Here is a 27861-nt window from a genome sequence, read left to right as displayed (position 1 = left end):
CGTGTGACAGCCGGTGGGGTGTCAGACATCACAGACGTATTTTGGTGGGGAACTAGTGTTTGCACAGTGGTCGTGTTTAACATTGTCGCGATAACAGTTACCTATGGAGGTGAGCGTGTGTTGGTGAGCGCGCAGCCGCAGTGATGTCATCGGGCACCACCTTGTGGTTCTGCGAATCTCTTCCCTCTACCTCCACCGCATTATTATTCGACTCGACACTGACCGTTGACTATCTACGTTCGTTATCCGACGTTAGCTCCGAATTGTAACCAGTTTTGGTATTTGCGTTTTTTTTTTTCTAAGTAAGGAATGTGGTTTAGTTTTAGCAACATTTGCATACAAATTCGCTTATTTTCATCTTAAAAGGAATGGCTTAGCGAATTAGTATCTTTTGAATGTTAGTGTTTGCTTGCACTGCTTTGTAGTGTTCGAATCAACACGTAACTAAGTAAAAGATATTCATGTAATTGCTGGTAACACTTCACATTAACGTAAATTACGAAAGAAAGTATTGTATTTATTTACGTAAAGCACTGAATACAAACACGTCTGTCACACGGACGCGGGCTGTATTGACTGTTCATCAAAACTGAAAGCTCTGGCGATAAAATTATACTGATAGTGCCGTGTCAGGACATGTGTGCGTAATGTCAGGGTAAGCAAGCACGGATAAACTCTTATACAATCGATACTCGCCGCTATATACTAAGCTTGTTCAATCTTTACTGAGCACACAATGATCGGCTGCGGAATGAATCGACTAATGGACGGACAATATAAACAAACAAATGTTAAATGATTCATATATCCTCTGAACCTTGGAAACTCTAACAAATCTTGTTAAAAATACACAAGTGTTTTAAACACATTGCTTTGCAATTCACTTGTGCAGTGATGCTTCACATACTGCAGATACAAAATGCGTTCGATAGAAACTCTCATAATTTCGCAGCAGTTCTGGATGACGTCAGTAAACACAGCCTTGCGTGTGAATACAGACATGATTGGGTATGGATGGCCGCTGCTAACGTAATAATATAAATTAAGTAGATATGTACGAATCTTTGACCTTACTGCTCATTTGTACTTCAACACTTGTAATCTTATAATGCTATTTTTTGCTAAAATTATACTCATTGTATGAGTACACTTCACCGTTGTAAGGAGATTATTTTTTTGTCCCCGATTGATTTGTACTCCGGCGCTATTGAGAAACGAAATCAAGATAAGACAAACACGATTCTTGAGTACTTCAACATACTCAGATCATGATTATTTATTGCTCATCGACCCGTATGTGAGATCCCGATTCTCGTAACGAATTAAATTGATGTGTGTCGAATGCTGGCCCTAAGGGCATGCTGTCGTTCCCGAGTGCAGTGGACATACATCAGCGATTCTCCACGCCGGTCAATTAGCGCGCAGGCGCCGACGAACCGACTCCAATCTCATTAGTTGTTAGCACTAACACCGCCTATTGTTATCTTTGCTCGAGACCTGCTATTGTTAAAGATGAAAAGCCGCCTCTAAAGCCACTTTCAATTTATTCCGACACTCTTCGTAAAGATTTTGACACACACAATCAATCTTAGCTTCCATATATGTAACGGAACCGATTCAATAGAATTACGTTCACTAATTTCGAAGTCATAAAACGGCTTCGCTAGCAACGAAATTAATGTCACACTCACCTCGATTGTGATTTTGTTAGACTGTCTCGAAATACACGAAAGAAATTGTCAACTAATTCTGTCTATTACTTTTGTAGCACATTATTATTTCAGGATTTTATTTGCACGATTTTAGTGCAGATTTAAAGTTTGGCTTCCGTTAGTAGTTTTTTTCAGTGATGTAAAAGTTTGTTTCGCTAGTGTCGGCTAGGGATGTGCGCGTGCGTGGCGGCTCGCAAGGCGGGCGCGGACCGACTGGGCGGGCGGGCGGCGCGGCCGGTCGTGGCGGCCGGCGGACACACATCACTAAAATAGCTCTACACCTGCACCGCAGCCGCGACCTCTCGCTAACCGGTGTAGTTAGGTCGCTTTGTCAACACACATGACACATTTCACGTCCAGTTAGACTTTCAGTTTCTAGTAATCACTCTTTTTGGGAAACATTAACCCAGTTTTTTAATTGGTAATTTGAGCTTAACTGAGGCTAATACGAGACGAAATCCACGTTTATCTAATAGGATTTATTGGCCATTAGCGACGCAAAAGCAGCGGTTAATTCAAAAGAATGGAAATATTGATAGACTAAATCTCAGTGAATGGATATCTGTGAATGTATACAGGATGTGTGGAATGGCCTCCATTTCGCTCAGTTCCTGTGTTGAGCGCTATTACGCAAGTTAGTTGGAGTAAGTCAGTGACATTGTTGCCAGTAACGGCAGACGGATGTTGTGCTTCACTTGGCATTGGCCACATGCGGGAACCCCTCATACCAATCGTTAGACAAGCTTTTAATGTTCACAAGAATAGATTATAACTTGCGGATGTTGAACCGATAAAACTTGGTTAGGCGAATCTTATAGATTCCCTAGTTTTAGTTTAGCTATGCTGTGAAGATTAAATTAGCAAACTTTAAAGACACCCTATTTCTATCATACATTCTACTAAGACTGTTCCAGCAATTAAGATACCGAAACGAAAAAATGTAGTGCATTCACCTTCGCATTTAACATTACCTAGTCTGTTCAGCTACGCCAAAGCTAGTACTTAATTTAGACCTAAAATTCAAACACAACCAATAAAGTTAGAATCGTTAACTTTGACCGACAAACTGGTCTGGTCAGTCAGTCAAGGTTGAGAGCCTTTTACTGGATTAGCACTCAGTCATTAATTTATGGTTCCCATCAGCGAAATTGCGCGGCAACCACGCCTCTCTGTTCGTGCACATTGTACCTACATATACTTCATTATGGTTAGGAAGGGTATTAAGGTTATGGTGCATTGTTTTGCTGCAAACAATCACTTTAAGATTGGGTGTAGTAATTTCCTTTTTCACTTAGTATGTTAGTAATACAAAAATAAAGAACCTGCTGGACTTTTTGCAGTTTAAATTAAGTTTTTGGTGATTTTGTGACTTGCTACTCATTTTGAAAGCTATAGAATAAACTATTGATATGTCACATTTCTCTACAATTACGCTAAATTGTAATAAAACTATAGAACTGTAACATTATGTAAATTGCAAAATATTTTGGCTACGTGCTACGAGCTACGAGAGACTACGAGGGTCTACGACAGCCTACGACAAATGACTACGGTCTAGTATTATCCTTTAGCGATAGATAATTCAGTGTATAATTTCAGATCTGTATATATTTAATCGTATTTTTAGTATTAATACTTATTATACAAAGTATACATAAGTATAAGTAGGTTTACAAAGCAAAATGTAGAGTTGGTCTTAGGAACATTTTTGGTAAATTTTCAAGATTATTCCTTTTCATTTACACGTGTTATGTGACCTAAAAAATATCTAGGCATCATATTTGTATGTATATGGATATACTAGTCTCATATGAGAGCAAAAATAACACTTATTTTGAAATCATGTATATCATAGCCATTTATAACGTAAATACTTACGTTTTTCATTTCTAGTCATACACATATCTTACCTGGATCATCATCAGTGAGCGTGGACAGCGGTCGCAGATGTTCGAGCGAGTCTGCGCGTGCGAGTGCGTCGGGCGCGGCGCGCAGTGGAGCGGCCGGCGTCGGCGCCGGCGCCGCCCCGCCCCCGCCCTCCCCGCGCAGGAACACCAGCTCCACCGCACCGTCGCTCGGGAATGACGGGTCTGGGTCAACAAATATAAATAAAAAGTAAATATACTGATGTCCCATTACATTTAGAGTAAAATTGTTCAACGGGCCTCTGCGAGTTGGTTTCGGCAACTCCTACGCCTTTCAAAGGTCCGGGACCCTGTGGTCCCGAGATATGTAAAGAACAAGTAAATATACAGGCAGCCATAATAATGTTACATCACCGCTTTTGGTATTCCCCAAAACAATAATGGGTAATTCCTCTTCTTAGTGCTCGACCTAGTTATGTTGCTTATCACTTATGTGAGTGATCCTATTACCATAATTATGGCTAGTCGAATAGGTAGAAAGAAGCTAATGCAAACTCTACGTTATCATCGAATTCTTAAAATTAAAATGCATTAATATGTGTATCTTTGACTGCCTCGTTGGTCGACGCCTTTTTATCTCCGAAGAGGTAGACAGAGGTGCATATTTTGGCACGTAATGTCGCTATACAATGTATACCCACTTTTAACCGACGGTGTTATATTAAATCCCATGTAATAGGGGGTAAGCTTATTAGTGCTACTACTGAGCAATTTTCGAAAAACCAAAAAAAAAGCCCAGTAATACTTTGCCCGACCCGGGAATCGAACCCGAGACCTTTTATCCATCAGTCGCATTTGCGACCACTCAACCAACGAGACAATCAATTAAATATCAAGTTCAAAATAGTGTTATTATTACAGTGACTTTCTTTTACAACACAACACAACATAAAAACTACACAAAATATTGTGTATGATATAATATTTATTTCAGCGTTGAAACACATAGCATTAAATAAGCGTTTTGCACTCTAGTCATTACATTTTATTATTCTGACCTCACATTTAATGGCTAGAACAATTTTCCTGATAACACGATCATGTCGGCGTAATTGTATTCAATTGTACACTGGACTTATTGAAATAAATCACTTGTTCTATTCTAGAATATTACTTCCTCACTTATATGTACATAGTAATATATATATCTATAACCTATGTGACATGTAACTCGACATATAGCTGAACAAGAGGGATTTTATTCTCGGGATTTTATAACTGGTAAAAAGTGGGTGTTGTATTGACAATTTACACCTCTGCTTACCTCTTCGGAGATAAGAAAAATTGTAATCTCTTATCATAATCATCTCTTATTATAATCCATTATGTTATGATATGGTTACCTGCCAACTCTATCGTTCAAAGTTGTATGATTGAAGCCAGAGATTTACATGCGGCAAATTGTTTAGTGTTTTAGATGTGATAAATTTGCACATATCTCATGATATTTTATAATGACTGGTAAGTATGCACTACAGAATAGATATTGCACGTTGCATTGCGGAAATATAGGTATTCAAGTATCACTAGACAAGACAAAAAGTGTTTAGACATCAAACAAATGTAACGTGTAAAGGAGCCATTGAAGAGACCTTAACTTTAGAAGATATAGATCAGTACCCTTAGTATGAGTTCGCTTTACGTTTAAAGTAATCGAATTGAGAGCGCGTTCGCTCTGATTGGCCAGCTCGAATAAGCCAACCAATCAGAGCGACGAACGCCCTTTCATTATGATTACTTTAAACGTAAAGCAAACTCATACTATGGGTACAGGTAAAACTGACTCAAAGGGTGGAAGAAGGCTCCAGGTATCATTACGTTTTATTAAATTTTGTTCAGTTCATAGAAATTAAAGGATCGCTATCAATGGCTACTTTAAAACAGTCTTAATTTTCACGTTACATAAGGGGCCATCCATAAATTCCATCACACGAGTTTCATCATTTTTGACCCCCTTCCCTGTCCTTGTCACAATTGGTCACATTTGTGAGACCTCCCCCTCCCTAGTAAGACGTCAAATTTTATAATTTTACATCTAAATTTTTTGAGTTTTTCGAAAATAATTCGAAAGTTTGTGTTTTATTATAATAATTGAAATGTGACGTCACGAAATTTAAGACCCCTCCCGCTCCCTTGTCACATAAAGTTACACTTCGACGACCTCTTCCATCCCCCTAAATGTGTGACGTAATTAATGGATGTCCCCTAAACGCAGAAGCGAGGAAGTGATGGTTACCGTGCACGGCATGATCGAGCTGCTGCTTGGTGAAGGAGAGCGTGTGGTCGGCCACCGCGCACGTGTGGAACTGGCACGCGAACACCAGCTGCCGCTGCGAGCCGCGCGCCGCCGCCGTCCGACGGTACGCGCGGACCACCACGTCGCCGCGCAGCGCCAGTCTTCCTACCCCCACTGTCCAGCCGCCGCCGTTCACCATGTACAGACCTGGGTGATACAATTCATTATTAGATTTACAAACGAAAATTATTGAAATTCAGTCCTACTAAAACTGAAGCGTAAGGACAATTAATTTTTCCGGAGCTGCGGACAACGTTAAAGGTTACCGGGGCTCCGGCTCAAAGCAGGAGAAGGAACGGGGTGGTTGTTAGTCAGTAAGAGTCTGACACTCCCTCCCGCCTCACCCAAGGCGGGAGAAGTCATTGGATGATTTTCACCCCTCAAAAAAAAAGACAATTAAATTTGGTCGCAATGCCAATATCAACCTTAACTAGCATTTAATCAAACTAGTCAGAATACCCAACCCTTAAATATCTATTGGTACCAAATTATAGATAGCAAAATGAGAATAATCAGAATACCCGATGCCCGAAGATGTACTGTAATATTTGTTTTTGCTTTTATACACTTAACCCATACTTTAAAACCTGACATCCTGACATGACAACCAATCATAAACACTTCAGATATTTTCCGTTTGAGTTACAGAAACCGATTCCCTTAATAGACCACCTACTGCTGTTAATGTGTACTTAATAGGCCAAGTCATAAACAACCGGTTTCCCGCTGTCAGCATTCGGTCAATATTGGACGCTCAACTATCAGTATTTGATTATAATCGTGTCAATCAATATTTGCAATAACTGTATTGAGTAAATCTGTACGTATTTGTACAGTTCGAATGGATTACTTGAGTAATCATAATGGAAGATTATAAAGATATTGAGCCATTTCTTGTAATGACAGCTCGATAATATATTTTATCGTATTTTGCTTGTGCGTATCTAATACTTCTTGCGGTCTCTAACACTGCCTATATTGTTTGTCATACATCGCATAATTGACTACTACTACTTAGTACTATAGATTTGCTTACTATAAAAAACGATCAAAAAGGGAGAAGAAAAGAAAGAAAAAAACACAATTCCTATTATAAATATAAGTCTATGATTTCCAAACTTCTAATAGGCCGGGTACCGACTTTCGTAATGTAACAAAATCCCCATAGTATGAACGCCTTGCGAGCACGTCATGCTCAGATCGTGCGCGCCTCGTGCATGTCCTGCATCCACACTATGAAATGCTCCCTTCATGTTACATTACATAAGCCAGTAAGAGCTACATTTTACTTATAATATAAAATCATTATTACCTGATGTATAAACACAGACGAAGTTCTCGTAGATCTTGAGGAAGGCGATGGTGGGCGTGGCAGGCGAGGCGAGTGATCCAGCCACGCTGACGTGCGTGAGGTGGAGTGGCGCGGCGTTCACACGGATCTGGCCCGCTAGTAGACCCGCGAATGTGTCGATGTAGCTGTTCATGAGAAGAAGATAAATGTTACTTTGATATATTCTGATATTCTTTCTTTCTCTTATTTATCCAAAAATTTAGATTGTGTCCGATCAGTATTCTTTAAGATAGAATCGTTACTCATCAATAATACGTCCAAATGTCCTTTGGAACTTGTCGATAAACTGGTGTTTAAATTTCTAGTTGCTAATCCAACAAATCCAATAAAGACTATATTGGATTTGTAACTAAAAGGACCTCACAAGGTCGTACTTTTTTAAATTTAAGTGTCATTAGAGGATAATACTTTTGCACACCTTCAAGAATTTAGTATGTTTATCTACTGGGTAGACTTAATCTAGTCTGTATTTTTTGGTACCATACATAGATCCAACCTAGCAGACTGAATTTAGTCTATATATTTTATACAATAAAGTTCATAATAGAATGCGTACCGTTTATTGCTGGGTAGTTGGAAGACTGGCACTCTGTCATCCAGATACCGCCTCATGGCGTATCTGTCGAGCGCATGCTCCGGCGCACCACATATCGCCGAGTAGTGCATGTACGCCGCCACTAGCACGCCCAGGCGTTCTCTGTTGCCCCTGGAAATAATATTGTAATGTTTATTTTAATGGTGAATAATAAAAGATGATGGTGAAGATGGAAGGAAAGAGAAGCGCTGGGCTAAATAAAATGTGGCCGTGGCTGCTGTCCAGTGACCGATATCAACTTTGTCGAACAACTTTTCTGCCTGGCCAATGACAAGGACCTATTCAAAAAGCGGACGGCCAAACTTTAGCAATGATGTGGCACCATAAGAAGAAGAATTAAAAGTTTGTTTTGAAAATAAATGCTTATTGTGCCATTATGTATGTTGCCGAGCCCTTACTGGGTTTGATGTTGAAACAACTTGAAAAACACTTGAATGCAATAAATGATTCGAGTTTGAAGCCTTCTCTGTCTCTCTAAAAATCTTCTATGTACTAATCTATTTTATTTCTATCAAACTTCAGAGGAAGTAATACAGAAATGGTCATATGTAGTGTGCACTAGTGAATTATATACTCAGAATAAAATGTATGTTTGAGATCCGTATATAAGAATCGTACCTACAATTCGTAGAAATTACACTATTCTTACAATCAATTGAAATCATAGAACTGTTACGGTTTCTATTTTATTTTCTTATCTATTTTACAATTCGACTTATCTAGGATTACTTATCGATATCAATAGAAATAGTTATAGCTTTAAATAAACCGGGAATAGGTTAGCGGAAAATAATGAATTTTATCTATTTTCCTTATTGATTTTTCCAATAAATAACTTACATATTCAAGGTTTACGTGTAAATTAAAGTTGAACGATGCATGTTAAGAATACAAATTAAAATCATTTAGAATTTTCTTAAACGAAAATATGTCGTATTGCTATGAACTGCAGTACCATAAAGTATGACTGTATTCTACTCATGGTTCATATTTTAGTTAAATGCTTAAGTAAGATAATTTTCAGGTTTTCTACTACTTTTGATAGCCGTAAAGCCTCCTGACAATGTACTTATAGGTAATGAATGCAACTTATTTCAAAAAATATTTACCATGCTAGTAATATGGCAACGTTCTTGGGGTGAGCAGCGAGCCAGCTCTCGATGTGTTTGCAAGCCGCACAGAGTCGTTCTAGCGGCGGCGCGAGGTCGCCGGCCCAGCCGAGGGAGCGAGCGCGCCCGAACACGCTGCGAGCCGCACCGACACCGCCCGCGCCGTCACTGCCGCTCACCTCAAATACCTGGAAGGGGGATGGAGAAAATATGTTAATACAGAAGTTAATACAAGAACTAGGTAATAAATATTTTAGGTTTGTTTCTGTAATTCTGAAGTTTTCCTAGGGGCAGTAAATCGTAAACATCAATTTAAAGTACGAATCAATGAAACGTAATTTTAAACTTTACAGTAAGAAGTAAGCTGTTCTAATACTGCATGATTAAAACTACGTTTAAAATGTATTACACTAATTACACTATGCATTTAATCTGTATTACACGTGTAGTGTATGACGTTTAAGCTTGCAGTAAATCATAAAAAAGAAATTATGTAAAACAGTTTATTTATTTTCACTATGATGTTAGACTGTGTTCACATGGCAAACGTTAGGCGCGCGTTTTGATCACGCACGCTTACAACTGCATGCATTTTACATACATTTTATTCAGGCTAGGCTTTAGACTGAACATTTATGTTGTGCATAGGCTTAAGCATAAAACTCGCAAAAGCAGGACCTTTAGTAATCTTAAACCCTGTCAATATTCTGATCAGAAAAGATTTAAAAGACATTGTAACGGTAACTAAACCTACATTCAAACTTCGATTTAGCAATATGTCTACGAATTCAATTAAAAGTCACTTCAAACTTATTTTAGCTCAAAGCTGTGTAATATATTACGTTTTTTCGGAAAATTAGTAGCAATTAAACGTTCATCTCGTATAATTACTTTTCAAATAAAATATATGTCTTCAAAGTCGCCGCGCTCAGACGGCGACGGCCCATCATGTGGGCAGCACTTCCTCTAATTAAAATATTCAACACGTAAAATAATAACTTTTACATCTAATTCTACACTGATACGAGAGAAAAGAAAATAACAATTTCATATCTGTATAATAAAAATAAACTATTAAACTATGGTTTCAAAAGAGCCCATTTAAAGCGTCATGTAAAATTTTATTTGGATTCATTCATGGGACATTTTATAAGAACCATTCGAGTGTTGTTATTTGTGTGAATAATTAAAGGCATAAGCCATAAAACAACATCACAAATAAAAAGACATACATAGATAAAAGTTTAGAAAAAAAATTGCTGTTCACAACGAGATAAATTCATTTCTCTAAGAAACTAGTTTTAGTTATTTCGCGACAATCGCCGTGTTATGATACGAAATGTTGCTTATTATCTAGAATGGCTTGAAACTAGTCGAGGTCCTCGTCAAACAATTACGTGAGTAAGCCGAAAAATACAATTAATTTATTTTGTTTTACGATAATTTCCAATGAAAAGCTGAACTCACCATGAAATGGTCTCCATGTTTATTGGTGAGCATATGAGCCGCCTGTGCTTCCGCATGCGTATCTCTTTCAGGCAGGTGCAACGCCAACATACGTTCCGCTACATAGCAGAGGTCTAGCCGACTGCCTGGACCTCCCGGGTAACTTGCTGATCGGGACCCACTCTGTGAAAATAAAAAAAAAAGGTTATAGAATTGGTGATTCATTTTAAGAAATAAAGTTTCAATTTGGTTTTATATATAGAAGTTAAGAACGGACTGCAATATATTTTTATGGTACAAGTATAAGATTTAATAAATTTTATCATTGTAAACTTTTCTTCCGCACCCAGAATCTTTAAATTCCCATTTCCCAGTCGTTTTTCGCGGGAAACATTTAGAACCACATTTTGTTTAAATAACAAAAGAACTAGTTCGAATTTCAAATAATCAAATTTGCGGTCAATCATAAAAAGTTTCTATTTCACGATAAAAAATAAGGATTAAATATTTTTTTAAATAAACCAAAATAGCCACTTCTTTTTCGCGGGAAACACATAGAACGTAATTTGAAATTCGAACGCGTTCTTTTGTTTTAAATATATTTGCGTTCAATCATAAAAAGTTTATATTTCACGATAAAAACAAGAATTAAATATTTTTCTTTAAATATTACAATACAATATTTTACCAATATATTTCAAGTTATGAGTTTATTAATATCTAACATATTAGGGTACGTTAATAAATACTTATTCAAAGAATATGCAGTATTTGAATCTTATGCCTGACTTTCAAAGGACTAAATTATATTATTCACTTTTGTGTCCACAGAAAAATTACCAGGATTCCGTTCATTCAAGATGATGCAGATAATAAATGCAACACCCGTGCACAATGAACACAAATTGATTCCTTCCTACCTTAAGTCACCTTTAGTTCCAGTTTCAAGGGATGTGGGCAAGGACGTTAATTAAAGGTAGGTAAAGGCGTCAGGTGACGGTGTTCAGAAAGAATGCATATTTCCATGCGTTAAGTAGTAAAAAAGAAAAAAATATTAGAAATTGGGAGATAAAAGAAAAATTGTGATTAAAAGGTTTCGATTATCGACGGTCAATATCTTATATCAGAGACATAGAAACAAAGTCTTCAATATGTACCCAAAACATTTTCTTATCTATTAAAAAAAAATGACCGTGACATACGGACAGACGGTCAGAAAGAGAGACATGAAGAATCTAGAAGGGTTCCGTTTTTTGACATTTGGTTACGGAACCCTAAAAAACGTCAATATTTTCGCTCAGTCTTATAAAGGAAATATGTCAAGTATCAATGTCTTGAATGGTCCAAATATGACACCCTATCTTACTCGTTTGTATCGGTTATCAGTCCCTAAAATCTCAAGGTCACCGAGCAGGAAATAAACTACATCTATCGGACCGTTTACACCGAGTTATTTTTGGAACACCCTCTTATAGTTCCAGTTTAACACATGTTCCTGTCGACTGCAACTGTGAAGCACTCGTAAACATTTGTCAGGTCTACGAAAAAGACTGTTAATCTCGTCATAATTCCCGCTTCGAAATTTAAAACTGGTTGCTTAGAAAAAAAAGTCCCTAATATTTTTTTTTGTTTTAATGGTCTTTAGTGGCTAATGGGATTATTGGATGAGGTCCGAGATGTTCGAATGGGGTAATTTGTCGTTATTTTAAAAATCAGTAGCAAAAGCTTACAGTGATAAGATGGTTAAGAAATAGAGTATGATTCATAGTAGAATAATATTTGGCATATTTTAACTAAATGAATGAATCGATACACAGTTGTCTATCTAGGTATGTATTGGAGAATTTATGTCGTTTTATGCTGTTGTTACGGTAAACTAGAGTAGAAAGGTGACGTTGTAGAGAAAAGCCCTGATTTGTCTTGCTTTAAGTGTTTATGTCAGCTAACATAAGGTCGTAGGCGCGCCATAATTCTGTGAAAGTGTCTCAACCGCTGCGTAGGCGCAGGCTGCGCGGGCGACGCGAAGCTGCGTACTATGCGAGCTTCGCTTCAATACATTTAATCCGATTAGACTAGTCGATGCGTAAGCCCTGCTTCTATGTGATGTAAATTAAGGCTATTTGAGCACAAGACATTCATTTGTATCGATGGCCCATTAAAATGCTTATTATGCTTGATTAAAGGTAATTGCGAAAATTATACAGGATTGTGTTCAGTTTCCTTTTCCCATTAAATGCTTTACGTTCGGAGAAACGTTTGCTAATTTCGTGGGAGATAGTTTTATGTTTACTTAGGTCTTTATCTAAATTATATCTTTTAATGTTTATGTTAAACCTTTGAATAATGATTAGTAGTTACCTGTTTGTAATAATACGTATGTATTCAGACATGTTATCTGATAAATATCTAAACTGCGGGTTCTTTTGAAAAGATTTTATAAGTATGTTCTGTAATCTTAAACATGAAAAATCACTCCATAATGTACTGATACTTGGAAGTTTTCGCATTAAAACTAATAAATGAGGTTGAACTAGTTCAGTATAAAGCTGTTTCATCCTGAGGGATCAAAATTTCTGAGTAACGACGGACATAAAAGAAAAACTTATGAACTATAAAGAAAAAATCTAATCCATATTTTATGGGAATCATTGAGAAAACATATCGAACGTTCAAATGTTTTGGTATCGTGCCAAAAAAATACATGATATGAATATTATGATTGCATTAGGCAAAATATGTGTTTTTGTTTGTAGTCAGGAGGAAAACCAAGCAGGAAACTGGATCATGGCCTGAATTTTATTCCCATTTTGACACTTCATCACAGACTAACCCATAATATAAAAGCATTAGAAGCCCTATATTATTACTGATCATTTCTCAACTGACCTACATCATTTATGGATATAACTAGGATTCAACCCCATCTAAATATTGACATATTTAGATTATCCTTGTATAAATTACCTGATCTCTCGAAAATGTAGTGGAGGCTGGTGTAGCGGGTGCACTCACTGCTCGACTCTGTAACAAAAGACAAACTAACATTAGACAGACATTTAAGTGTGGGAGAGCCATGCTTCGGCACGATTGGCTGGCTCGACCGGAGTGATACCACGGCCTCATAGAAAATCGACGTGAAACAACGCTTGCGTCGTGTTTCTTTGTGTGAGTGCGGTTACCAGAGGCCTAATGACCTTACTCCCCAATCTTCTCAATCCTCGATTCCCCAACAATCCTTAAATACCTAACCCCCAAAAAGCCGGCAACGCACTTGTAACGCCTCAGCGGCGATTGTTTACCATCAGGTAATCCGTCTGCTCGTTTACCGGCTTATAATTAACATAAAAAACACACTCTCTTTGTTAAGATAACGTAATACTATTTTACAATAGAATTAAACTTCTTATCCTACGGTCAGAGAAATGTTCAGACAAAGTCGTATCGAATCCAAACATCGTACTCTTATTTTCTTATTCTATTACCACAAGTATCTACTCTGGCCTATAGATAAATAATATATCATTAAAAACATCCGCATTATATCAATGCCAGACAGTTATTACTGTGCTATTGCAAAATAAAACTTTGAAAGCTCTGAGCCGAGGTCGAGCTGTCATTAAAATGAAATCAAAAGTACCTAGTAATTCAATCCTTGTCAGTTTTTCTCAATGTCGGATCGAGTTGATGGGATTTTATTTCAGAGAAATAGTTGTGATAGTGTTAAGTGTATAGATATTACTGATATGGCGTTAAGGAATGTGTTTTAAACTATTAAATGTCGTTGACTAAATCGAGATTGTAAGTGGTACATGCAATAAGTAATTTGATTTCACACGACCAGACGTTGCGTTTGTGGTTGCGTTCTCATGACACTTCAATTGTCAATATGATGAACGTTCCTTTGTTAGCTGAAAGGCTGTTTCGATTTGAGGGTTATATTCCATCTCATAGACATAAGGTTTCTTGTTTATTTCAGAATATAATAAAACTTTACAGGCTTTGATTTCATATAATTCTACGTCAATCGATAGATAGGATAGAGTGTGAAAAGTGCATTAATTATTATGCGTAGCGACATTCAGAACCGTTATAAACTGGCCGCACATATTATTAGAAAAAAAAAACAAACAACACGTAGCATAATCATAGTAGCTCATCTGTCAATCAGAACGATTTAGCTGCAGATGCAACACACCTGATAAGTAACTATCAAACTTCAAGCAAAACTAGACCTTATTTCAAATAAAATCTAATGATAATCATCTTGGAAACATGAAGTGACTGCGTTCAATGATAATGAGTTGAAGTTGGAGTACATATGTTTAGGAGTTTAAGTACCGTGAGAGTTCCAACATATTATACCGACTGCCGGTCAAAGTTTAGCAGCCGTCAGTTCCCCGTAACTCAAGAGTATCGCGATCGGATGGACTGACGGACGGATCGCTTCAATAAAACTGACAAATGAGCCCCACTGGGCGCGGCTTAAGTGATTACTGCAGCTTTTATCGTATTAACTATACACATTATACACGGTTGATTAATTGATATTAATATCTTTATGTGTTTAAACGTGTTTTACGTAACAAAATTACTAGAGCCAATAACTAAGTTAAGTAGATTTTGTATAAGAAATATTACAATAACTTAATAAACGACATTATTTTGTTGAACAATAAATAATGAGCTCTACTAACTCATGTTCACCCTATGCGAATGGCGAAAGTGTTTGTGTACGAACTTACTTCAGAGAATTTAAAGTTTATACTTGTCATCAATGTCAAGCACCCATTCCTTCGCAGATAATAAACTCTGCTATCCGTGTAATGTACTAAGTATAGATTACAGTGAATAAAACATTTTATGCCAGCCATATTTTATGAAGCTTTTAAAACGGATATTTAAAGAGTAAAAATAGGTTACGTAGTCTAGTTTTTATTAATATACGATGTGGTATGAGTAGCACCGACCGCAGTGGGAGCACGCGTGTGTGCGGCGAGGCTGCGCGAGCGCCGCGCTGCCCGCACCGGTGCACGCTGCAGGTAGAACACGGCGCGCCACAACGCAAACGCGAGCCGGTGCAGCGCACGCGCAGCGTCCGCGCCTCTGCTGCAACGACCCCGCATCTTCCACTTGCACGCACTTCACCCAGTCCATCAATTCGATACAGTTTTTCGATGTCATTTATAATGTATCATTGCGCTTTCATTTCATTGAAGTTATTCCATTTAAAGTACTTGAAGGTCTTTTTGCAACGGTTTCGTACCTGATATAGTCAGCATTTTGCGAATTTCTAGGAAAAAATGTTAATAGAGAGAATTCTAAATGAGTGGTACGTATGGACAAAAACAAAGGAGTATGTAGTGAAAGGAGCGCGTAGTTTGTAGCACACATGGAGTGGCGACAGCGGAGCCGGCGCCCGGCGCCCGGGGGCATGCGCCCCAAACCCTGCACTGCGACAACCACCTACACCCGCTGCACTACGACACTCTCAACAATGTTTTGAAACTTTTCAATTTCACGTATTATTTGTAACATGCTACAATACAGTATATTTTGTTTAACTGTTTTGTTCATCACAACCCTAACGTTTAAACGACCCATCTCTATTGAACAGGTGGGTATAAGCAGGATGTTTATGCAGGACCCACACTTAACGGCTCTTAAACAGGAGAGTTTGCAGCGTCACGTCACCGCAATAACCCTGACCTTCCTCATGAAGCGCGTGCTACGGCGCGGGGGTGAATAACCTCGGGGGTGTGCCTCATCTAAATAAAAGACCGTCATATGACGGGAATCAGCGGTCACTGAGACGCCGAGCCGTCGCCGACGACTCTTTTCATTGCGCTCGCTTTTTTGCTTTCTATGGTCGTGATTACAAATAGTGCGGCCGATTGAAACGTTTCTTTGAATATTCTAGAACTTAATATGTTCTTATAATGATAACAGCTCTAGAGGCATTTAGACGACGTAGACGACGACCTGCATTTTCATACTTTATACATATAATTAATTCTCTTGTTGACTTTATCATTAGTAATTTGCAAAGCAGTTTCAAGGCGATGTAATCCCTGCATTATGCTCGTTTATCTTATCTCAGACTGTTTAAACATCTGCATAAATGAGATACCAAAAATACTGAAATAAAATCGTTTAAATTGAAAAGTTTCCATGTTTAACATGAATAGATTACAGTTTACATTAAATAAGGACATCTTACAAAAAATGCTGAAAAAATATTTTTTAACACGAATGCACTTTAGATACTTTCGAGTAAACTTTTCACTGGTCAAACCACTGCACTTTTGTCTTTTAACTTTTTTTAATTTCATAAATGGAACCCGACCGAGATTTTTTTATTGGCACTGGCTGTAAACTTTCGAGCCAAGTTGCACAAGAAGTCCATACTACATGGTGGATTTATTTAGTGTCGAATATAGTGACAGATACACGCGTGAGGCGACGTCGGGAGCGGCACTGGCGGCGCTCGGCCGCAGCGTCCCGGCGCTCCTCTCGCCGGCACTCTGGCGTCAGACCGTTGCTAAGCAACTGACGCGCTAGACAATCGTAAACTACTCCTCTGTTATCTTTATACAACTTTGGGTGCAGACGCTATCCAAGCGTGACGCGTGACATGCCATTTGGACAACGGATTTGTGATTTTTACTGCATGGTATTTTCAGAACGTGCTTAACTTAGCAACAAATATATAGTAAGCTATTTTGTGTATGCATTAAAACATCAATGAAAAGTAAACTAAATATAGATCAGTGGGTGTTAATCCTACGTCCTACCAACGCAATACGCAAAGTAAATAATTTCATTAAAGTTCACAGCTCGCTAACGACTAGTCGTGTCGTTAAAGGTGCAAGCTGGCATTAAGTCGTACTTTCCAATGTCTCAATTAAAATTACATCATAAAATTGAGATGGAAATCAATAAAAATAATTTTCTCGCCATCTCGATAACTGAGCTATCTGGATTACCTAGTTTAATGGTGTGTAACTGTGTATGTAATGGTAAGAGTAGACATGAGCTGATCAAGAAGCAACGTCATTAAAATTTAATGGTTTATTAATAGTTTTACATTTGAAATGAGTAGAACCAAGATTAAAACAATTACGTTATAGAAAACCAATGTGAAACAACACTTTCGTAGTGTGGTTACGGTTATCGAAGCCCAATTAACGCCTCTCCAATTTTCCAAATACCCAATTCCTACAACCCCTAACCACCAAAAGCCACAACGCACTTGTAACGCCTCTAGTGTTTCGGGTATCCATGCTTGCGGTGGTGATTGCTTGCCATCAGGTGATCCACATAAAAAAATATTGATGCGATAATATTACATACAGTAATTTAAAAATGCGGTTGTACTCGTAAGATGCGGCATGACGCAATGATCGTTTCATTCATATGTTTGCACGGCGCGGCGTAGGGCGGGCGGCGCGGGCGGGCGGGCTTCGCTTCCGTAAACAAACGTGCAACGCGCGCGCTAACTGAACCCGATTGAAAAACATCTTTCTTCATCTCATGTTTACGTTTATGAACTCAATTTTCTGGATTAAGTAAATATCACGTCTGCCTTATTTAGAATAGAACTAAATTGAAATGTAGTGTTTTTTACACTCATATAACCATTATTTTAAATGGGTATATTCATTTCACTTCATTTCATACTTCATATAAGCATTAAAATTGTTTTGGGATTAACTTCATTTCATGTTTGCCTAAACTATGTATTAATTAGGTATTTAATTATACACAGTATCACCATAATTATTTAATGTCAATTTCCATTTAAACAACTCAGGCAGACAATAAATAACCTAATTATTCCATGTACTTTTAAAAGCTACTATAGGATATGACATCATCGGATGTGCCAAACAGGGTACAATATGAACATATCCGTATGTGCCCTGATCGACAATGTGACATTCTCACGGGTCACCTGTACCCGGCACAAGTTACAGGGCAACTCGTGAATGCCAATCACGTACCTTTGTTTTGTCGGTGATATTAAATTGACGAACGATCACAGACTACATTAATGTTAGTTTAGGAAGCTTTGTAAAAATGAATATAATGTAAGGCTAGGTTCTTCTGATAAATCTTTTAAACTGTATATAATAACTGTCGAGGATGCGCGGGTTAAACTGCGATATATAAATCCGTCGGGGGTGCGCGGGCATCATGGCAAATCCTCTTAGGTAAAAGAGGCCCCTAGTTCAACAATGAACAGTATCCTTAGTACGAGTTCTGATTGATTGGTTTAATAGAGCCGGCCAATCAGAGCGCCGAACGCGAATAGTTCAAACGTAAAGCAAACTCGTACTATGGAGAACATTAAAATAGCAGTTCCACACTAAACAATAAATTGCCACCATTTGAGCTTCAAGTTAGAAAACCAGTTACTCATATATAAATGCGTTAAATATCCGAATGTTACAAAATAATTGTTTTATTGTATAAGTCACGTAATATCCAAAAACTTCTGCAAGAAATAAACATAAATTGTTTTCCTAATATCTAATAGATAGATAAAGCGTGTCTACACTTTACTATACGTTTTCTACTCATGAATGAATGAGTCTCATTTATTCCGTACGTAAGGTCGGCCTTCTTTAAAAGCCACCAAGCACTCGAGTCAAATTAATAAGATTTATCGCAAGCGCTCAGTTAATAATGTTGATTAAATTAGCGGCACTTTGTTTACAAGACATCGTAACTAGGAAGTATTAAAGCCATATATCTACGTTAAGGTTTTATAAATAAATACGTTAAACATTCTCGTCTAACCGGTTTTCAAGTCTTAACGCTTAATTATAGCTTTTTTAACAGCGATTATTTTGATATCCACACACATGAAGGCAAGAATGTTCGCCGCCATAATGCAGTGACGACGGGCGTGCTAGTTAACCCAATTCTCCATAGCTGCATCGTTGCACCTTAAGGAAGATAAATATAAATAGTGACTCCATTTAAATGGAGTTTCTGCTGCGTGAAAATACAAGTGCAGTGATCACTAACAAGCCTTTGAAAGTGGTCCACCAAAGTAAATATTACTTTAAAAAGCAACTAATGTAAGCGTAACGTCCACCAACACTACCAACAGCAACGACTCGGAGGGCAAATATTTACACTGAGATTTTATATTTACATAACATTTCATTTCTATGGAATAAACTTTCTATTTCTACCGTTTGCTTTTTTAACTCGCTGCTGGTAATTACCCATGCTTGCAACTATGAACAGAGTAATTATACCATTTATGGGAAACACTCAAACTTCCTAAAGTTTTTGACACCGATGAGGTTGGGAGATATTTTCACTCCATTAACGATTCCCTTTGTATGAAACCTAAAGGGGAATCGCTAAAGGCAAGGAACCAGCCGCACTAGATAAAGTGCAGTGTGCAATGGACTGAGTAAACAACATTATCTCTCACTGTAAAAGGAACTACAATATTTTGTCGGTACGGGAGTAAGCCAGGAAGATACGTCGCCGCGGGCCGCTCCTATCGCACTGGCTATCGTGAGAAAGTTTCGCGATCCACCGCCCAATCACTTATCTAACATTAATCCCGGCTCGCGGCCCCTTTGACAGCCACTTACGGCCAAAAGCAATTTGTATTAATTACACAACACCGGCCTATATCGACGGCTATTTATTTAAGGTAAGCTCAATTTCATAAATTGAAATATGTTGTGATGGTAATGATATTATTAGAGGCAGCTCGTTCCGTGTTCGATGTGATAGTGATGTATGTAAAGTTGAGTGGAGAGGTGTGACGGTACTCGACAGTAATGGCCGGCAGACGGTACCCCGGCAGCAAGAACAGGTTGTCTAATACGTTGTAGTGTTGTGATCGCGGCGGAGGAGCGCACGGTATCGTTCGATCTCCGGGTCTGTGGGTCGGGTCGGGCCCGGCTATTGTTTAAGTGTCGAATTTTATTTATGGCGACGCCGGGGACCGCCGCGATGGTTTGTGCCGACACCTGATGATCGTGATCAGTATCTCCTGGTTCACCGGGTGGTCCGGACTCAAGCCGCGGCCAAATAAATACATACATATCTATAAACTTACACACACATTTGTAGTAGTTCACAACGAGGTGTCATAACTTGTGTTACAACTTTATTCGTTTCGCACCATGTATGTACAGTACACATGTGTGGTGTTTCATTCAGCAGTAACATGTTTACACACACTACCATCTTCTTACACATGGGTATTACTTAAGAAAATTATATGTTGTTTTACACAGACAAACATTGGATGAGGTATTGCAAAATAATAGGTGTTATGTTAGGTATTATTTATATCTATAATGACATCATTAAACAGTCGATATACTCGTATAAATATAGTTAACGACATTCCGAACATTTGACGTAATATCTTCAGATAAATCTTCTAATTTTAGCTTATTAATTAGCGAGGCAGGGCTCTATCTATAGTCTGTGTATCGAGAATTCTAAAAGAAGCCACGGATATGCTTCTCGATGTGTCATCAAAGTTTTTCACATAGTACTAAATCTTAAGGATCCAACAGTTTAAACAGTAGCGTAACTACAGGTTACAGGTCTACAATTGCCACGGGCCTCCAGACAGAAGGTATCAGATCTTCTTCTGAACTTATTTCTTTTTATAGGGAACAGGGCCCATCTGATGTATTTGCTACGGGCCTCAAACAGTATAGTTACACTACTGAATCCAAGTCTCATAAGTTTTGAAGATAAGTCAATAAGACTGTTAAGAAAACAGGAGAACATCAGAAATCTACCCAAATAAGAGAAGCAAAGTCAAAATAATATGAAGCAATAATCCTTGGACTTATTCATACAGCAATAATAAAAACAAGTCATGAACAGAAACAACAATGGACGCTTTCATCAAATAAATATGACGATATCCTGTCAATAAAATCACAATACGTGTCAATCCCACGCCAAAACTCGTTGTGTAATAGTTTTCTCGTCATACAGCTAGGAAACTGTTTACCATTATATTGTCAGTCAGTGCGGAGATTAGATCATTGTATTTGCAATGCTAAATGTTCAACACTACGTACAAAAGGCATTAGAATTCCATAAACTCTTCCCGTCCCCGACTGTCCTCTTACTGAATAGATAAATAAGTTAGTGAATTGTGCAAACCATTTCAAAGCTATTGTTTTATACTTTATACCTTAGAAAGCCGTTTCTTTAGCAACACTTTCCTATGTTTGTGTCTATATGTCATACATTTACATGCATAAATAAGATGCATCTACGTCATATGTGTTTTCTAAAAGCAATATATCGAGTTTTAAAGTATAGATAATTATGCAGATTTTTAAAGAACGTTGTTAGTGTTCGCACATAATGTCTAAAGCATGTGAATTTAGAAACATAATATTTTTTCATTATTTGATAGGAGTCTTCTTTTTAACAAATAAAGCCGGAACGTTAAAGAATTTACTGAAAGTAAATGCCAACCTCTAATATAAACCGACAAAAATGTTAGTTTTGCACGTACCTTCATTCGTAAAGGCGAAAGAATTCCGTAATATCTGTCTACACAATCTAAGACAGTTTCTCGGCTGGTTCAATTATTCATTCCTGGTTTCAGCAGCTAAAATACGGTCTCATCTGCGTGTCCCTTTCTTTGAACGAATACATTATTCATGTTGCCTGCGATGTGATTTTGTTCGTAAGTTAATTCCTAGCAGAAACTTATTCCGCCCCAGGATTTCACTAGTTCATACTTATTCAAGAACTGTATTGTTACTGCGAGACGTTAAACTATTTTAAAGTGAGTAGGTAGCTGGTTTTAACAGCTATTTAATAAGCATAAAGTTTGCAATGCCAAGGCAGTAAGACTTTAGTATTAGTTATTAAATTCAGCTGTAACTTTAGTTCAGTGTTTCACTCGAGTGACGATTTCATGGTCTCTGCCTTTAGTTACTGTAGTCAGACTATCAAAACGAGAAAATAACATTTCTAAGCAAACTTCTCTTGTACATTCAAACAAATAAAGTTACAACAAACGTAATTAGCATGTACGTAGGTAAGGTACAACAACATCTTAATTATTTCCGTTGCTATTTCAAATATTTTGTTAATTAACTAGCGTTATGTAGCCATAACAATACTAAGTGTAGGTACTTGAATCACCTAATTAAAATATGTTTATTTGTATTAGCACTCCAGTCAAATGAAAATAAACCTTTCAGCTTTTGTAATACGAATGTAATTCCAACGTTACACGAAGTAAATATTAAACAAATGAAAAAAGTAAGTACCTACATTACATAGGTACACGTATATAAACGTAATCTCACTTCGCAAATAAAGAGCATCTTGCTAAAATTACATGTTACACAAAGGAAAAGATGTGGAATATTCTAAAACATTCTGTTTCTAGAATAAGAGAGAGAATGAACACCTATCTAGAATATTATCCAGCTTTAGGGACATTCCTACAGAATTTCTTAGCGAAGGTACGACGGTAAAAAGGCAAACTAAAGCTTATTGGAATACAGTGGCGGACATTTTGTCAGCCTATGCATATAAAGAGAATACTTTATTATTTAACAGAAGCTCCTTTATTTGCGCAAAATACGCCGACTTAGTATACAAGGCTTCGGTTTTATTTTAGCCACACTTAGGACTATTTAGGATAATGCTATTTGGTAGATGTTGTTCGATAAATCTGTTGTTTTTTTTTGTTCATTTGATGGGTAGACATTTGGCCGCTATCTCGCCTGATGGTAAGTGATGAGTACGATGGAGCACGTGTGCCCATAAGCAACCTATTCACTCGGGCTTTGAAGAAACCCAGGTTATACCCACGTAAAGAGAAAGAGTTTTATTTTAATTTACACAATAAGAACTTTTACATCAAATGATTTTTCTAAGTAAAACCATTACGCGATTGAAACATCCAATCGTCCCGTAAACATAGTTCATTATCAAGTAGAACAATAACAAGTTAATGAGCAAATTAATGTTCCTATTCACAAGCATCTGATGAAGGAACAGGACCATTACTGACGGAAGGTGGCAGCGGTGGCTCATCAATTATTGCCGAGTACAATTATCCCATTAGCCGGGAACTACCCCGAGGCCACCACTTACTGCGCAGGAAATTGTCATAAACGACCTTTGGGGGGCAATTTCTATAGAGAGGTCGTGACAGCGCAACCCTTGAACTTTTATTACGTAAATGTTGGTGAAGAAAAATCACTGTAATTTAAGGATCTGATTTACTTTTGTAGTAAGATGATTTTATAGTAGTTGCGGGCCTGTTTCGTAATATCTAAGTTACTTATATAAACGTATGGAAAACATGTGAAATATTCGTCAATAAGACTAACGGAAACTTAATCAATTAGTACTTAATAGTACCGATACAGCAATAACATCAAACCTAACAAACTCCATAGATTTATAACTTAATTAAAATGGCTATCATAGTACTTATTACAAATAACGTTCTCAGTAATTACTAGGTCTCATTATAATTACAAGGTTGGCACATGATTTATAGTACTAAGTACTTCAATGTCTAATAAACTACACAGATTAATGGAGTTCTAGGTACTGAACAGTGAACACACTCGGGATATATTCCAAAATTGTGACTCACTGTCGATTGCTAAACGTTGCTGCTTGAGCTTGACTCGGTATTGTTATTAATAGCACCTTAGATTTATCTCAGAATGCAGATACAATCAGACATTACGTCATGTATTTATTCAAAAATAAAATCGTTGTACCAACCCTGGGCACACGCTTACAAAACAAGCACACATATTGCAATTCAATTCCGTTCCCGGGAGAGACGAATGAATGTTGCAATGAAATACGATTTCTTACATTTCTAATTTTCGCCTAACTCCCAACAATAACCACTTAAATGTGAACAATACTCAATAATAAGTGAAAATAGTTTAGTACGGAACCGGAGCGGGGCCGCGTGGGCGCAGGCCGGTCAGGGGAAACAAATAGCTATGTTCTATGGTGTCCCTACAGCACTCGTATTTATTAATGGCCTCTACATCCGGCCTAGTTCTCCCATTGTAGACCCTCTGCATAACACTAAAAATTGTTAATTCACGACAATAACCATTTCTATATCTTCTTACGATGTTAAGCTGTTTCAGAAATACTGATCTGCCTTTCATTGACAGCTATTTGGCGTGCAATCGTTACTTCCTTATAGACTCAAGTTTGTAGGTGTGAACGTGTAACATTACTGTAATAGACACATAAGTATTAAGTGTTACAGTGTGCTTAAACGTGCTCTGACTGCTTGTCTAACTGAAAATAAAATGCCGGTAACTTATAACAGTGGAGTTTAGTGACAGCGGGCGGTGGTCTCCGGCCACTAACCCTTATTTTACGAGCGTGCGAGCACAAAGGTACATTAGCGAAACAACAGGAACTCGCGGCTCGTGAGTACGGCTCTGAGCCACTCGCTGGAGCCCTGGGCCGCCGCCCCGCGCCCGGCAGATTATGATTTATGACCAGTTAATGCAAATCTATAGTTCGAAAGCCGAGGTTCAGTTTCTATGTCGCTGTCGTGTACGAACGTGCGCGCAGAACTCGTAGCGCGCCGCGGTGCCGTTTGACGGGTTAATACTACGTCCGCATACCCGCTCATTCGAATCAATTTTGTATCTTAATAAAATTGTTCACAGATACATCCGTCACTAGCCTCACGACTGCTTAATTACAAGAACATCGCATCGAAACAGAGTAAACACACGTTAACCCACGAACTTTTGATAAATGGTTAGAAGTTTCCTCAATTACTTACCTCTCGAGATAATTGCAGATAAACATGTAGCTACATGACACACTGCACTGTACTCGAGACAGATAAGTATTAAGTAAACAAATATTAGATAGATAATAAGCATGAATATACTGATAGCCTCTAATAATTCGTCCGAGATCGATCGACGCCTAATGAATAGCTTCTCTATTTTTCTCACATTTAAGTAACACGTTGATCACTTATCTCCATGATTATTTTAACTACTATCTTTGATAAAAATATAGACAGAGAGTATGAAATGTATGTAAAAAGATAAAATTAATTCTGATTGCTGGTCGTTGAACTCTGATGCTGTTACCTACAAAAAGAATTTTAAGGCAATTCAAACACTAATTTGGTAAAGTTGTAAATCTTCACCGTAAACATACGTCACTTATTTGCTACGCTTAGGTTTAAAAAGACTGCGTGGATAATTTTCCTTAGAACTCAGTTCATTGAACTCTATAGTATCAAAATAGTAACTTTACAATACTTCAGTAAATACATAGTTTAGAAATGTAAGTAGAGGTAAATGCGTTTCATTCCTATCGCAAGAGTTCATAAATATATATCTGAACAAACTTCTATTTACAAATTAAAACTTGGACTATCCGCAATCCACACACGATTATAAGCTTGGGGGTTTTGTAATTTTTACTTACCTATATCAATCACACTTAAAATATTGATGAGCAATAACTCAACTTACCGTAATCGTGTCGTAGATGCCGTTCTGTTCCGAGCGTAAGGTCACGGACGCTGACACCGATGGAGCGGGCGGCGGAGCGGTGACGGGAGCGGGTAGCGATCTTGATGGGGTGGGCGACAACGGTAGAGGGTCGCCATTGCGCATCCACGTCCGATGGATTTGCCAGCTCGTGTCCGAAAAGCGTGCTCTGTCCTGTTAAACGAATGAAGCATTAAATTTAACCGAAAAAGGTAAATTGAAAACGTGATAAGGGAAAACAAAATGGAAAATAAGACTACTTAATCTGTCGATATCATGTGTACGTTGTACCTAAATTTTCATTTACCACCAAAAGCATTTTCCAACAGACTACTAGCCAAACCTACCATATTAGAATCTTTCGCTATCGTGACTTCGCATTTTCAAAATGATTCGCATAGTAACGGTAGGATCGCAGGAAAGTAATGAAATTGATCGTTGTCGCGAGTGAGTTATTGCAAGAGCCGATATAAGTGTTTAGACACGCAGGCACGCGAAGTCGTGGTATTGTCGTCAAGCTTACGAAGTCTCGTGGCTCCTGTGAACTAACAAAAGCTTTCGAATCCGAGTTGAAGCCCAAACAAACCGCCACTGTCGCGAATCTATTCATTCTTCAGACACGCTATTTTATTTGAGGAGATATTTGAAAGGCCAATCATAAATAGCAAGAAAAACCAGTTAGGAAACCGTTTTAGACCTAGCATCTAAACACCGGTATTGTTCCTTTTGTGTAGCCAGACAGTGAGCGCTGTCAGATGCTAGAATATTTGACAATGGGTCTAACTAATGGCGCCCATTCAGTTACGGATGAATGATCAACACTGATGTCATTAAGTCAAATTCGGTTGATATTTTGGCTGAAGAAACACAAATAGAAGATTGAAAAACTGATTGATGTGTTAGGAAATCTTAAACCGAATAAATGGAATGGAAATATCCATGTTCCTGATACATAAATTATGCGCAAACAAAGTACGAAATTAGCACAAATTGTAGACTAGTCAGTAATCATACTAAGATTGTTTCATACGTCAATAAATGTGATTGGTTAAGCAAAGGCCGGTGCATAATAGCATCGATTATTTATTAGATTTACTGATTGGTTCCGTAACGATATAAGAACCTTTGTATTCTGATCACGTTCGGGGTTTCTCAACAAGACATCTTTGTAATACATAAAGCGGTAGGCACAGGATATCGACTATAACAAATCTTAAAAGGCGCTAGGCACGTCGTCTAGGTAACCTAATGACACACTACCGAAATCGTATCTCTAGGAAGTCCGCAAACAAAGTGATCGGTTCCCGATTTATGTTTGACAGTATGTAATCAAAGTGTGTACGACGCCAAGACGCCAGCTCAATTTTTAATCGCAGCAATTGCGGTCGACACCGTCAAAATAATTGCATCAATCGCCTGAACTATTAACGTTTTTCTGGTAGTGGTGAGTGAAATATACGATTTGATTGGCTGCCGACATGTTGGCAAGCTTGAATCACTTCTTTATTGGAATATGGACCAGAATGAGGAGAGGGTTGATGACTAATAAAACTAAACGGTTCAGTGGTTTAGAAAAGCATCTGGTCGTGACATCATCGACTGTAAGATTCCCTTAGACAGTTTTTGCGTCGTATTATTTTAGAATCGAATGGAAATGATTAGTTCTATTCTAATGCTCTAATCACTGAGTACGTAGGTACATTGAGATAGTATCAACTTACATACCTACCTGATGACTACACGTGTGTTGGTTTAATGCTACGCTTTCAACCCGATTGATTTATGTGCCAAACGTTTCGAGAGCCATCCATTTAATTGGGGTGAAATTGAATAATGGTCGCTTGATAACGTGAACGCGACGCCTTTCATTACCCCGAATATTGATAGATTGCCT

General features: G+C 37.9%; 1 protein-coding gene and 1 long non-coding RNA gene across 22 annotated transcripts in view; one reads left to right on the top strand and one right to left on the bottom strand.

Moving 5' to 3' along the window:
- Window positions 1-27861, top strand: part of LOC126910817 (uncharacterized) — a 289873-nt gene that overhangs the window by 1710 nt on the left and 260302 nt on the right. The gene's annotated exons all lie outside the window — the stretch shown is intronic.
- LOC118278387 (tensin-1) overlaps window positions 1-27861 on the bottom strand; it is a 96169-nt gene that overhangs the window by 14235 nt on the left and 54073 nt on the right. For 20 of the 21 annotated variants that reach the window (XM_050694432.1, XM_050694422.1, XM_050694411.1 and 17 more), the window contains 8 exons: window positions 25950-26141; window positions 13399-13455; window positions 10456-10617; window positions 8989-9176; window positions 7841-7990; window positions 7246-7409; window positions 5874-6080; window positions 3623-3802 (listed from right to left, as the gene is read on the bottom strand). In XM_050694432.1, coding sequence (XP_050550389.1) covers window positions 3623-3802; window positions 5874-6080; window positions 7246-7409; window positions 7841-7990; window positions 8989-9176; window positions 10456-10617; window positions 13399-13455; window positions 25950-26141 — 1300 coding nt within the window. Of the gene's footprint in view, window positions 1-3622; window positions 3803-5873; window positions 6081-7245; window positions 7410-7840; window positions 7991-8988; window positions 9177-10455; window positions 10618-13398; window positions 13456-15401; window positions 15578-25949; window positions 26142-27861 lie in introns of those variants that run through there. The other variant, XM_050694504.1, reaches the window with a different exon arrangement.

The sequence above is a fragment of the Spodoptera frugiperda genome, chromosome 1, assembly GCF_023101765.2.
Source record: "Spodoptera frugiperda isolate SF20-4 chromosome 1, AGI-APGP_CSIRO_Sfru_2.0, whole genome shotgun sequence".
Classification (NCBI taxonomy): domain Eukaryota; kingdom Metazoa; phylum Arthropoda; class Insecta; order Lepidoptera; family Noctuidae; genus Spodoptera; species Spodoptera frugiperda.
The sequence above is the reverse complement of the archived record's forward strand: the minus strand, read 5'-3'. Positions and strand labels throughout refer to the sequence as shown.